General features: G+C 46.5%; 1 protein-coding gene across 1 annotated transcript in view; it reads left to right on the top strand.

Annotated features, from left to right (window-relative positions):
• LOC139536435 (constitutive coactivator of PPAR-gamma-like protein 1 homolog) overlaps positions 1-15,099 on the top strand; it is a 113,895-nt gene that overhangs the window by 20,606 nt on the left and 78,190 nt on the right. Inside the window, exons 5-9 of the mRNA XM_071336969.1 lie at positions 1,697-1,787; positions 3,807-3,916; positions 7,815-8,143; positions 10,121-10,244; positions 14,275-14,490. Coding sequence (XP_071193070.1) covers positions 1,697-1,787; positions 3,807-3,916; positions 7,815-8,143; positions 10,121-10,244; positions 14,275-14,490 — 870 coding nt within the window. The remainder of the gene's footprint in view (positions 1-1,696; positions 1,788-3,806; positions 3,917-7,814; positions 8,144-10,120; positions 10,245-14,274; positions 14,491-15,099) is intronic.

Below are 15,099 nucleotides of genomic sequence, written 5' to 3'. Positions count from 1 at the left end.
GTTTAACATGTCTGTTTATTATTCCCGTCCAGTTTAACATGGCTGTTTCTTATTCCCGTCCAGTTTAACATGGCTGTTTCTTATTCCCGTCCAGTTTAACATGGCTGTTTCCTATTCCAGTCCAGTTTAACATGGCTGTTTCCTATTCCAGTCCAGTTTAACATGGCTGTTTCCTATTCCAGTCCAGTTTAACATGACTGTTTCCTATTCCAGTCCAGTTTAACATGGCTGTTTCCTATTCCAGTCCAGTTTAACATGGCTGTTTCCTATTCCAGTCCAGTTTAACATGACTGTTTCCTATTCCAGTCCAGTTTAACATGGCTGTTTCCTATTCCAGTCCAGTTTAACATGGCTGTTTCCTATTCAAGTCCAGTTTAACATGGCTGTTTCCTATTCCAGTCCAGTTTAACATGGCTGTTTCCTATTCCTGTCCAGTTTAACATGGCTGTTTCCTATTCCAGTCCAGTTTAACATGCCTATTTCCTATTCCAGTCCAGTTTAACATGCCTATTTCCTATTCCAGTCCAGTTTAACATGGCTGTTAACTATTCCAGTCCAGTTTAACATGACTGTTTATTATTCCAGTCCAGTGTAACATGGCTGTTTATTATTCCAGTCCAGTTTAACATGGCTGTTTCCTATTCCAGCCCAGTTTAACATGGCTGTTAACTATTCCAGTCCAGTTTAACATGACTGTTTCTTATTCCAGTCCAGTTTAACATGTCTGTTTCTTATTCCAGTCTAACATGTCTGTTTCTTATTCCAGTCCAGTTTAACATGGCTGTTTCCTATTCCTGTCCAGTTTAACATGGCTGTTTCCTATTCCAGTCCAGTTTAACATGACTGTTTCCTATTCCAGTCCAGTTTAACATGGCTGTTTCTTATTCCAGTCCAGTTTAACATGCCTGTTTCCTATTCCAGTCCAGTTTAACATGCCTATTTCCTATTCCAGTCCAGTTTAACATGGCTGTTAACTATTCCAGTCCAGTTTAACATGGCTGTTTCCTATTCCAGCCCAGTTTAACATGGCTGTTAACTATTCCAGTCCAGTTTAACATGACTGTTTATTATTCCAGTCCAGTTTAACATGGCTGTTTCCTATTCCAGCCCAGTTTAACATGGCTGTTAACTATTCCAGTCCAGTTTAACATGACTGTTTATTATTCCAGTCCAGTTTAACATGGCTGTTTCCTATTCCAGTCCAGTTTAACATGGCTGTTTCCTATTCCAGTCCAGTTTAACATGTCTGTTTCCTATTCCAGCCCAGTTTAACATGGCTGTTTCCTATTCCAGCCCAGTTTAACATGCCTGTTTCCTATTCCAGTCCAGTTTAACAAGCCTGTTTCCTATTCCAGTCCAGTTTAACAAGCCTGTTTCCTATTCCAGTCCAGTTTAACAAGCCTGTTTCCTATTCCAGTCCAGTTTAACATGCCTGTTTCCTATTCCAGTCCAGTTTAACATGGCTGTTAACTATTCCAGTCCAGTTTAACATGGCTGTTAACTATTCCAGTCCAGTTTAACATGGCTGTTTCCTATTCCAGCCCAGTTTAACATGACTGTTAACTATTCCAGCCCAGTTTAACATGACTGTTTCTTATTCCAGTCCAGTTTAACATGACTGTTTCCTATTCCAGTCTAGTTTAACAAGGCTGTTTCCTATTCCAGTCCAGTTTAACAAGGCTGTTTCCTATTCCAGTCCAGGACTGATGACAAAGTTGTCCGCTTTAAGAAAGCAGTGGAGTACTACTCAGCAGCCAGCAAGTCTCAACACTTCTCACCTTACCAAGGTAAGTTCACCCACCTCACCTTCTCTCTATAGCCCAGTAGACTGAGGCAGAGAGAGAGAGAGACCTGAGGCAGAGAGAGAGAGAGACCTGAGGCAGAGAGAGAGAGAGAGACCTGAGGCAGAGAGAGAGAGAGAGACCTGAGGCAGAGAGAGAGAGAGAGACCTGAGGCAGAGAGAGAGAGAGAGACCTGAGGCAGAGAGAGAGAGAGAGAGAGACTGAGGAGAGAGAGAGAGAGAGAGACCTGAGGCAGAGAGAGAGAGAGAGACCTGAGGCAGAGAGAGAGAGAGAGACTGAGGCAGAGAGAGAGAGAGAGAGAGACTGAGGCAGAGAGAGAGTCTCGTCCGTCCCTCCACACTGGCCTGAAACGGACTGGTCTAACTCGTCCATCCCTCCACACTGGCCTGAAGAGGACTGGTCTAACTCGTCCATCCCTCCACACTGGTCTAACTCGTCCACCCCTCCACACTGGCCTGAAGCAGACTGGTCTGTCTCGTCCATCCCTCCACACTGGCCTGAAACGGACTGGTCTAACTCGTCCATCCCTCCACACTGGCCTGAAGCACACTGGTCTAACTCGTCCACCCCTCCACACTGGCCTGAAGCAGACTGGTCTAACTCGTCCGTCCCTCCACACTGTCCTGAAGCAGACTGGTCTGTCTCGTCCATCCCTCCACACTGTCCTGAAACGGACTGGTCTAACTCGTCCGTCCCTCCACACTGGCCTGAAGTGGACTGGTCTAACTCGTCCACCCCTCCACACTGGCCTGAAGTGGACTGGTCTAACTCGTCCACCCCTCCACACTGGCCTGAAGTGGACTGGTCTAACTCGTCCACCCCTCCACACTGGCCTGAAGTGGACTGGTCTAACTCGTCCATCCCTCCACACTGGCCTGAAGCGGACTGGTCTAACTCGTCCGTCCCTCCACACTGGGCCTGAAGAGGACTGGTCTAACTCGTCCGTCCCTCCACACTGGTCTAAGTCGTCCACCCCTCCACACTGTCTTGAAACGGACTGGTCTAACTCGTCCGTCCCTCCACACTGTCCTGAAGAGGACTGGTCTAACTCGTCCGTCCCTCCACACTGGCCTGAAGCGGACTGGTCTAACTCGTCCACCCCTCCACACTGTCCTGAAGCGGACTGGTCTAACTCGTCCACCCCTCCACACTGTCCTGAAGCGGACTGGTCTAACTCGTCCACCCCTCCACACTGTCCTGAAGTGGACTGGTCTAACTCGTCCGCCCCTCCACACTGGCCTGAAGCAGACTGGTCTAACTCGTCCGCCCCTCCACACTGGCCTGAAGCAGACTGGTCTAACTCGTCCACCCCTCCACACTGTCCTGAAGGGGACTGGTCTAACTCGTCCACCCCTCCACACTGTCCTGAAGGGGACTGGTCTAACTCGTCCACCCCTCCACACTGTCCTGAAGGGGACTGGTCTAACTCGTCCGTCTCTCCACACTGGCCTGAAGCAGACTGGTCCGTCCCTCCACACTGGCCTGAAGCAGACTGGTCCGTCCCTCCACACTGGCCTGAAGCGGACTGGTCCGTCCCTCCACACTGGCCTGAAGCGGACTGTAATGATTAATGAATGATACTCTGGTGAAACTGAATGGTTAATCTGTCAGACCTTTTAACAGGTTTAACTGAACTGAAAGGACCAGTGGAACCTCACATGACCACAGAAAAATGTTCAAGCTCTCTGTGCGGTCTTAAATGTCAACTGTAGTTGAGTTACACTGCTGTGTTAACAGTCTGTCTGTTACGCTGTGTTAACAGTATGTCTGTCTGTTACGCTGTATTAGGTGTGTTAACAGTGTGTCTGTGTGTGTCTGTTATGCTGTGTTAACAGTGTGTCTGTGTGTGTCTGTTGTGCTGTGTTAACAGTGTGTGTGTCTGTTACGCTGTATTAGCTGTGTTAAAAGTGTGTCTGTGTGTGTCTGTTACGCTGTGTTAACAGTGTGTCTGTCTGTTACGCTGTATTAGGTGTGTTAACAGTGTGTCTGTGTTTCCCCCACCAGTCGGACCAAACCAGACAGGAGGAGTTTCTCCAGTAGCAGCAGTTCCTTCACACTACGCAGCTCCGCCTCCTCAGACGCTCAACATTCCTCCCCTGTCGGGGAAACCTGCGGTGAGACTGGCTGGGGGGAAGAAACCTCGTTTTGACCAGGACCCAAACACACCTCTTAATTAGATCAGAGCCAGGACCCAAACACACCTCTTAATTAGATCAGAGCCAGGACCCAAACACACCTCTTAATTAGATCAGAGCCAGGACCCAAACACACCTCTTAATTAGATCAGAGCCAGGACCCAAACACACCTCTTAATTAGCTCAGAGCCAGGACCCAAACACACCTCTTAATTAGCTCAGAGCCAGGACCCAAACACACCTCTTAATTAGCTCAGAGCCAGGACCCAAACACACCTCTTAATTAGATCAGAGCCAGGACCCAAACACACCTCTTAATTAGCTCAGAGCCAGGACCCAAACACACCTCTTAATTAGATCAGAGCCAGGACCCAAACACACCTCTTAATTAGATCAGAGCCAGGACCCAAACACACCTCTTAATTAGATCAGAGCCAGGACCCAAACACACCTCTTAATTAGATCAGAGCCAGGACCCAAACACACCTCTTAATTAGCTCAGAGCCAGGACCCAAACACACCTCTTAATTAGATCAGAGCCAGGACCCAAACACACCTCTTAATTAGATCAGAGCCAGGACCCAAACACACCTCTTAATTAGATCAGAGCCAGGACCCAAACACACCTCTTAATTAGATCAGAGCCAGGACCCAAACACACCTCTTAATTAGCTCAGAGCCAGGACCCAAACACACCTCTTAATTAGCTCAGAGCCAGGACCCAAACACACCTCTTAATTAGATCAGAGCCAGGACCCAAACACACCTCTTAATTAGCTCAGAGCCAGGACCCAAACACACCTCTTAATTAGCTCAGAGCCAGGACCCAAACACACCTCTTAATTAGCTCAGAGCCAGGACCCAAACACACCTCTTAATTAGCTCAGAGCCAGGACCCAAACACACCTCTTAATTAGCTCAGAGCCAGGACCCAAACACACCTCTTAATTAGCTCAGAGCCAGGACCCAAACACACCTCTTAATTAGATCAGAGCCAGGACCCAAACACACCTCTTAATTAGATCAGAGCCAGGACCCAAACACACCTCTTAATTAGATCAGAGCCAGGACCCAAACACACCTCTTAATTAGCTCAGAGCCAGGACCCAAACACACCTCTTAATTAGCTCAGAGCCAGGACCCAAACACACCTCTTAATTAGCTCAGAGCCAGGACCCAAACACACCTCTTAATTAGATCAGAGCCAGGACCCAAACACACCTCTTAATTAGATCAGAGCCAGGACCCAAACACACCTCTTAATTAGATCAGAGCCAGGACCCAAACACACCTCTTAATTAGATCAGAGCCAGGACCCAAACACACCTCTTAATTAGATCAGAGCCAGGACCCAAACACACCTCTTAATTAGATCAGAGCCAGGACCCAAACACACCTCTTAATTAGCTCAGAGCCAGGACCCAAACACACCTCTTAATTAGCTCAGAGCCAGGACCCAAACACACCTCTTAATTAGCTCAGAGCCAGGACCCAAACACACCTCTTAATTAGATCAGAGCCAGGACCCAAACACACCTCTTAATTAGCTCAGAGCCAGGACCCAAACACACCTCTTAATTAGCTCAGAGCCAAGACCCAAACACACCTCTTAATTAGATCAGAGCCAAGACCCAAACACACCTCTTAATTAGATCAGAGCCAAGACCCAAACACACCTCTTAATTAGATCAGAGCCAGGACCCAAACACACCTCTTAATTAGATCAGAGCCAGGACCCAAACACACCTCTTAATTAGCTCAGAGCCAGGACCCAAACACACCTCTTAATTAGATCAGAGCCAGGACCCAAACACACCTCTTAATTAGCTCAGAGCCAGGACCCAAACACACCTCTTAATTAGCTCAGAGCCAGGACCCAAACACACCTCTTAATTAGATCAGAGCCAGGACCCAAACACACCTCTTAATTTGCTCAGAGCCAGGACCCAAACACACCTCTTAATTAGATCAGAGCCAGGACCCAAACACACCTCTTAATTAGATCAGAGCCAGGACCCAAACACACCTCTTAATTAGATCAGAGCCAGGACCCAAATACACCTCTTAATTAGATCAGAGCCAGGACCCAAACACACCTCTTAATTAGCTCAGAGCCAGGACCCAAACACACCTCTTAATTAGATCAGAGCCAGGACCCAAACACACCTCTTAATTAGCTCAGAGCCAGGACCCAAACACACCTCTTAATTAGATCAGAGCCAGGACCCAAACACACCTCTTAATTAGATCAGAGCCAGGACCCAAACACACCTCTTAATTAGCTCAGAGCCAGGACCCAAACACACCTCTTAATTAGATCAGAGCCAGGACCCAAACACACCTCTTAATTTGCTCAGAGCCAGGACCCAAACACACCTCTTAATTAGATCAGAGCCAGGACCCAAACACACCTCTTAATTAGCTCAGAGCCAGGACCCAAACACACCTCTTAATTAGATCAGAGCCAGGACCCAAACACACCTCTTAATTAGATCAGAGCCAGGACCCAAACACACCCCTTAATTAGCTCAGAGACAGGACCCAAACACACCTCTTAATTAGATCAGAGCCAGGACCCAAACACACCCCTTAATTAGATCAGAGACAGGACCCAAACACACCTCTTAATTAGATCAGAGCCAGGACCCAAACACACCTCTTAATTAGCTCATAGCTACAGACCCAAACTGTTTTGTAATATTCATATGGTATATAGACATATTATGTGTAGTTGTGTAGTCCGAACATGTCAAACAGTCTTGCTATCTAATAGTTTAACCTCTCTGGGGTAGGTGGGACGCAATCGTCCCAATAGCCAGGGAAAATATTCATATTCAAAATATCCATATTCAAATAAAATGATATAAAAACCAAACTTTCATTAAATCACACATGTAAGATACCAAATTAAAGCTACACTCGTTGTGAATCCAGCCAACATGTCAAAAAGGCTTTTCGGCGAAAGCATACGATGCTATTATCTGATGATAGCACAACAGTAAACAAAGAGAGTAGCATATTTCAACACTGCAAGTACGACACAAAACGCAGAAATAAAAATATAATTCATGCCTTTGACGAAATTCTTTTGTTGGCACTCCAATATGTCCCATAAACATCACAAATGGTCCTTTTGTTCGATTAGTTCCGTCGATATATATCCAAAATGTCAATTTATTTGGCGCGTTTGATCCAGAAAAACACAGCTTCCAACTTGTGCAACATCACTACAAAATATATCAAAAGTTACATGTAAACTTTACCAAAACATTTCAAACTACTTTTGAAATACAACGTTAGGTATTTTTAAACGTTAATAATCGATCAATTTGAAGACAGGATGATCTGTGTTCAATACAAAAAGAAAACAAACTGACGCAACTTTTTTGGTAATGTGCCTCTCTCAAACAATTTACTTCAAGTGACCCTCCTTTACGATGGCCGTACTTCTTCATTACACAAAGGAATAACCTCAACCAATTTCCAAAGACTGGTGACATCCAGTGGAAGCGGTAGGAAGTGCAAACAAGTCCCTTAGAAATCTGGTGTCCCAATGAAAACTCATTGAAAAGACAGTGACCTCAAAAAAAAATCAAAATTCTGAATGGTTTGTCCTCTGGGTTTTGCCTGCTACATAAGTTCTGTTATGCTCACATACATGATTCAAACAGTTTTAGAAACTTCAGAGTGTTTTCTATCCAAATCTACTAATAATATGCATATCTTATATTCTGGGGATGAGTAGAAGGAAGTTGAAATTGGGCACGCTATTTATTCAAAAGTGAAAATGCTGCCCCCTACCCCGAAGAAGTTAAAAAAACTTTTTTAGAGAAAGTTAATGTTGGTGAGATGAGGCTAACATGTTGTTTATCTCCAGGTCCAGCCTGTCTACTCAGCCCCCCCGGTCGTAGAGCCTGGACCGGAGACTGGGGCTAATGCTGGCCCTAGTGGTGACCCTGGTGCTGGTCTCAGTCCTGGTACTCCTGGTCTGGAGTCATCGGTGGGGAAGACCCTGGCAGAGCAGGTTCCAAGCAGCTTCAGCAACATTCCTCCTAAAGAGAAGCACACGCCGCTGTACGAGAGGTCTTCTCCCATCAACCCCTGTTTTCCCCCGGGGGGCACGGCCGCCACCAGCCCCTCCCCCTCCTCCTCCTCTTCCTCCACCACCTCCTCAGAGAACGAGGACAACGCAGGCTTCACTGCCAAGTAGGTTTTGTTATTGTACCTATTACTCTACACACTGCCATGTCCGGATGGCCACCAATTTTTCAAGTGAATTAACACGCCTCAGTTAGCAGGCTCCATCCAGCAAGCTAAATCTCACACGGTAGCAAAAACTAACTAGCAGAAATTGTTAACAAGTTAGAAATTATTTAAACACACTTTGCTGTAGGCTACTATTTACTAGTTAACAACAAATTATGTATGTCATATAAAATATATTCACCCCCACCCAGTATTGTAATGAAAACTTACCAGAAAGCATGTAGTCCTTGGCTCAGACAGTGTAGTAGTGTTGGGCTCAATAGCATCTCATTAGTGTGTACGATCGTGAGAATCAGCTGTACATGTGATGGAAGAATGCACTGTGCATGCAGAGGGTTGTAATTCCATTAAATTGGGGATAGTTTAACCAAAATATGCCACAAGACCTAGAATTGCCTAGGCAGAATTGCACAAGACCCAGAGCACCCATTGGGGTGCTCTGGCACCCCAATGGTGGAACAAACTCCCCCACGACGCCAGGTCAGCGGAATCAATCACCACCTTCCGGAGACACCTGAAACCCCACCTCTTTAAGGAATACCTAGGATAGGATAAAGTATACCTTCTAACCCCCCCCCCCCCCCCCCTTAGAGTTAGATGCACTATTGTAAAGTGGTTGTTCCACTGGATATCATAAGGTGAATGCACCAACTTGTAAGTCGCTCTGGATAAGAGCGTCTGCTAAATGACTTAAATGTAAATGTAATTGCCTTACATGTATCCCACAAAAAAGGTTCACTGTTATAAGCTAACTTTTTTGATGAATTTAAGCAAAATTCCCCTAAATCCCGGATTTAACTTCCCATGGAACATTTCAGGAAAAAATTCAGGAAATTTCCCGGAAAGTTTCCTACCCTTTGCAACCCTGGTTCAGACTGAGGCCCAGAACCAGAGGAATAATCATCAGAGGTGTCATGATTCATTTCTTCCATCGGCGTCGTTTTCATTCAGATATTTTTAGCAACGCTAACGCAGCATGTGTGTCCATTGGTCTTGATCTTCATGCCATTTATAAATGACGCAGGCTCTCACGGTGTACTCCTAGTAGGCCAGAGTGGACTGATTTTAAACTGGATCTAGTGGACTGACAGAGGGTACATAACATTTACATTACAATGGATCAATACAATAGAATGACCCTGTTCTTCAGTCACAATTGGTGATTACATCATTATGCATCGCATCGTTCACTACTCCTCATCAACTCACACATTCTCTTCTTCTATGTATCATTCACTACCTCATCAACTCACCCAATCTCTTCTTCTAGGTATCATTCACTTCCTGTAACTCATCAACTCACCCGTTCTCTTCTAGGTATCATTCACTTCCTGTAACTCATCAACTCACCCAATCTCTTCTTCTATGTATCATTCACTTCCTGTAACTCATCAACTCACCCGTTCTCTTCTTCTAGGTATCATTCACTTCCTGTAACTCATCAACTCACCCAATCTCTTCTTCTATGTATCATTCACTTCCTGTAACTCATCAACTCACCCATTCTCTTCTTCTAGGTATCATTCACTTCCTGTAACTCATCAACTCACCCGTTCTCTTCTTCTAGGTATCATTCACTTCCTGTAACTCATGAACTCACCCGTTCTCTTCTTCTAGGTATTATTCACTTCCTGTAACTCATCAACTCACCCATTCTCTTCTTTTCTCCCCAGCATACTTTTCATCTGTTGTGTGAAATTATTTTCGGTGTAGTTTAGGTCCAGTTTCGAGGCAAATATTGGGGACATTATCAACCCTACAAATGTCTTAGTCAATATGTTTCCAATATCCTGTCATACTTCCAACTGCCATGTCAGCACCATTATTTTACATACTACATTACTCAAAGTCAAGTCAAAACCGTTACAATACATTATCCTAATACATTATCACACTCTTATCCTCTTGTTCCCGTAGTCACGTAAGTGACCATAAAGGAGGATGGGACAGACCATCAGAGAGCACAGCAGAGGGGGAACTGGGAGGATGGGACAAACCATCAGAGAGCACAGCAGTGGGGGAGCTGGGAGACCAAACCAAGGTATGGTTCAGCACAGAGTCTGAAATGTTACATCATACCATGAACAAGGTCAGTTCTATATATAGTGGAATGCCTGGAGATCCCATAATATACATGTACAGCTGTTTACGTGCCTTCAGAAAGTATTCAGACCCCTTTCACCTTTTTTCCACCTTTTGTTACGTTACAGAATAAATTAAATTACGTCCTCATTACATAAATGTTCCTCATCAATCTACACACAATACCCCATAATGACAAAGTGAAAACAGGTTTTTAGACATTTTTGCAAATGTATTAAAAATAAAAAACAGAAATACCTTATTTACATTCAGACCCTTTGCTACGAGACTCGAAATTGAGCTCAGGTGCATCCTGTTTCCATTGATCATCCTTGATGTTTCTACAACTTGATTGGAGACCACATATGGTAAATTCAATTGATTTGACATGATTTGGAAAGGCACACACCTGTCTATATAAAGTCTCACAGTTGACAGTGCATGTCAGAGCAAAAACAAAGCCATGAGGTCGAAGGAATTGTCCGTACAGCTCCGAGACAGGATTGTGTCGAGGCACAGATCTGGGGAAGGGTAACAAGACATTTCTGCAGCATTGAAGGTCCCCAAGAACACAGTGGCCTCCATCATTCTTAAATGGAAGAAGTTTAGATCCACCAAGACTTCCTGGAGCTGGCAGCCCGGCCAAACTGAGCAATTGAGGGAGAAGGGTCTTGGTCAGGGAGGTGACCAAGAACCCGATGGTCTCTCTGACAGAGCTCCAGAGTTCCTCTGTAGAGATGGGAGAACCTTCCAGAAGGACAACCATCTCTGCAGCACTCCACCAATCAGGCCTTTATGGTAGAGTGGCCAGACGGAAGCCTGGCACCATCCCGACAGTGAAGCATGGTGGTGCCAGCATCATGCTGTGGGGATGTTTTTCAGCGGCAGGGACTGGGAGACTAGTAAGGATCGAGGTCTTGATGAACGGCGCAAAGTACGGAGAGATCCTTGATGAAAACCTGCTCCAGAGCGCTCAGGACCTCAAACTGGGGTGAAGGTTCACCTTCCAACAGGACAACGATCCTAAGCACACAGTCAAGACAACGCAGAAGTGGCTTTGGGAGAAGTCTCTGAATGTCGTTGAGTGGCCCAGCCAGAGCCCGGAATTGAACCCGATCAAACATCTCTGGAGACACCTGAAAATAGCTGTGCACCAACACTCCCCATCTAAATAAAATAAAATCAAATGTATTTATATAGCCCTTCTTACATCAGCTGATATCTCAAAGTGCTGTACAGAAACCCAGCCTAAAACCCCAAACAGCAAGCAATGCAGGTGTAGAAGCACGGTGGCTAGGAAAAACTCCCTAGAAAGGCCAAAACCTAGGAAGAAACCTAGAGAGGAACCAGGCTATGAGGGGTGGCCAGTCCTCTTCTGGCTGTGCCGGGTGGAGATTATAACAGAACATGGCCAAGATGTTCAAATGTTCATAAATGACCAGCAGGGTCAAATAATAATAATCACAGTGAACAGGTCAGGGTTCCGCCGGCAGAACAGTTGAAACTGGAGCAGCAGCACGGCCAGGTGGACTGGGGACAGCAAGGAGTCATCATGCCAGGTAGTCCTGAGGCATGGTCTTAGGGCTCAGGTCCTTCAAGAGAGAGAAAGAAAGAGAGAATTAGAGAGAGCATACTTAAATTCACACAGGACACCGGATAAGACAGGAGAAATACTCCAGATATAACAGACTGACCCTAGCCCCCCGACACATGAACTACTGCAGCATAAATACTGGAGGCTGAGACAGGAGGGGTCAGGAGACACTGTGGCCCCATCTGATGATACCCCCGGACAGGGCTAAACAGGCAGGATATAACCCCACCCACTTTGCCAAAGCACAGCCCCCGCACCACTGAGGGATATCTTCAACCACCAACTTACCATCCTGAGACAAGGCCGAGTATAGCCCACAAAGATCTCCGCCACGGCACAACCCAAGGGGGGGCGCCAACCCAGACAGGAAGATCACGTCAGTGACTCAACCCACTCAAGTGACGCACCCCTCCTAGGGACGGCATGGAAGAGCACCAGTAAGCCAGTCACTCAGCCCCTGTAATAGGGTTAGGGGCAGAGAATCCCAGTGGAGAGAGGGGAACCGGCCAGGCAGAGACAGCAAGGGCGGTTCGTTGCTCCAGAGCCTTTCCGTTCACCTTCACACTCCTGGGCCAGACTACACTCAATCATAGGACCTACTGAAGAGATAAGTCTTCAGTAAAGACTTAAAGGTTGAGACCGAGTCTGCGTCTCTCACATGGGTAGGCAGACTATTCCATAAAAATGGAGATCTATAGGAGAAAGCCCTGCCTCCCGCTGTTTGCTTAGAAATTCTAGGGACAATTAGGAGGCCTGCGTCTTCTGACCGTAGCGTACAACCTGACAGAGCTTGAGGATATGCATAGAAGAATGGGAGAAACTCCCCAAATAAGTATGCCAAGCTTATAGCGTCATACCCAAGAAGACTAGAGGCTGTAATCGCTGCCAAAGGTGCTTCAACAAAGTACTGAGTAAAAGGTCTGAATACTTACATAAATGTGATATTTCAGTTTTTTTTCGTTTGTTACAAAACCAACATGTTTTTTTACTTTGTCATTATGGGGTATTGTGTGAAGATTGATGAGGTAATTCTTTTTTTAAATACATTTTAGAATTAAATAAGATCAAATGTGGAAAAAGCGAAGGTGTCAGAGTATTTGCCGAATGCTCTGCACTGTATATATGGTAGAGACAGGATATGGACTGTTGTTGCTTCTGAATGAACATATTTTCATAAATATTGAATGAAATAATGCTTTTTGTGGGGGAACACCCTATCATTTGAACAAATTTGTAAAAACATAATGCCACATGACATTATGGGGTATTGTGGGTAGGCCAGTGATACAAACTCTCAATTTAATCAATTTTTTAAATTCCAAGCTGTAACACAACAGCATGTGGAAAAACGTCCAGGGTTCTGAAGACCTCCTGAATACTTCCTGAATACTTCCTGAAGGCAGTTAATATTCTGAAGTCATGTGGATGTTTGGTTCCGTCACCCTGGAGGTTCTGAGATGATTGGCAGGCACCCTGGAGGCTCTGAGATGATTGGCAGGCACCCTGGAGGTTCTGAGATGACTAGCAGGCACCCTGGAGGTTCTGAGATGATTGGCAGGCACCCTGGAGGTTCTGAGATGATTAGCAGGCACCCTGGAGGTTCTGAGATGATTAGCAGGCACCCTGGAGGTTCTGAGGTGATTAGCAGGCACCCTGGAGGTTCTGAGATGATTGGCAGGCACCCTGGAGGTTCTGAGATGACTAGCAGGCACCCTGGAGGTTCTGAGATGACTAGCAGGCACCCTGGAGGTTCTGAGATGATTAGCAGGCACCCTGGAGGTTCTGAGATGACTAGCAGGCACCCTGGAGGTTCTGAGATGACTAGCAGGCACCCTGGAGGTTCTGAGATGACTAGCAGGCACCCTGGAGGTTCTGAGATGACTAGCAGGCACCCTGGAGGTTCTGAGATGACTAGCAGGCACCCTGGAGGTTCTGAGATGATTGGCAGGCACCCTGGAGGTTCTGAGATGACTAGCAGGCACCCTGGAGGTTCTGAGATGACTAGCAGGCACCCTGGAGGTTCTGAGATGACTAGCAGGCACCCTGGAGGTTCTGAGATGATTGGCAGGCACCCTGGAGGTTCTGAGATGATTAGCAGGCACCCAGGAGGTTCTGAGATGATTAGCAGGCACCCTGGAGGTTCTGAGATGATTAGCAGGCACCCTGGAGGTTCTGAGATGATTAGCAGGCACCCTGGAGGTTCTGAGATGACTGGCAGGCACCCAGGAGGTTCTGAGATGTGATGATTGGCAGGCACCCAGGAGGTTCTGAGATGTGATGATTGGCAGGCACCCAACTGTAGAACACTATTTCAAAACGCACGATCTGAACTTTTCCAATGAGAACCCTGACAGAGCTTGAGGACAGACCTTACAGCCCTCTTCTCCCCTCTCAGGCTAACCCAACGGTGACCCCTCCTGTGGCTCAGGGGTTAGAGGTCAGCGGTCATCTGAATGCCCAGATCCCGTCTTTGCTGTCAATGCCGACCAGGAACCACATGGACATCACTACCCCTCCACTCCCCATGGTGGCTCCAGAGGTCCTCAGAGTGGCCCAACACAGACACAAGAAGGGCCTGATGTACCCCTACATCTACCACATCCTTACCAAGGTACACCTACCACATCCTTACCAATGTACCCCTACACCTACCACATCCTTACCAAGGTACACCTACCACCTCCTTACCATGGTACCCCTACACCTACCACATCCTTACCAAGGTACCCCTACACCTACCACCTCCTTACCAAGGTACCCCTACACCTACCACCTCCTTACCAAGGTACCCCTACACCTACCACATCCTTACCAAGGTACCCCTACACCTACCACATCCTTACCAAGGTACCCCTACACCTACCACATCCTTACCAAGGTACCCCTACACCTACCACATCCTTACCAAGGTACCCCTACACCTACCACATCCCTACCAAGGTACCCCTACACCTACCACATCCTTACCAAGGTACCCCTATACCTACCACATCCTTACCAAGGTACCCCTAGACCTACCACATCCTTACCAAGGTACCCCTACACCTACCACATCCTTACCAAGGTACCCCTACACCTACCACATCCTTACCAAGGTACCCCTACACCTACCACATCCTTACCAAGGTACCCCTACACCTACCACATCCTTACCAAGGTACTCCTACACCTACCACATCCTTACCAAGGTACACCTACCACCTCCTTACCAAGGTACCCC

This window comes from Salvelinus alpinus, chromosome 12 (assembly GCF_045679555.1).
Source record: "Salvelinus alpinus chromosome 12, SLU_Salpinus.1, whole genome shotgun sequence".
In the NCBI taxonomy this organism is placed as follows: Eukaryota; Metazoa; Chordata; class Actinopteri; order Salmoniformes; family Salmonidae; genus Salvelinus; species Salvelinus alpinus.
The sequence above is the reverse complement of the archived record's forward strand: the minus strand, read 5'-3'. Positions and strand labels throughout refer to the sequence as shown.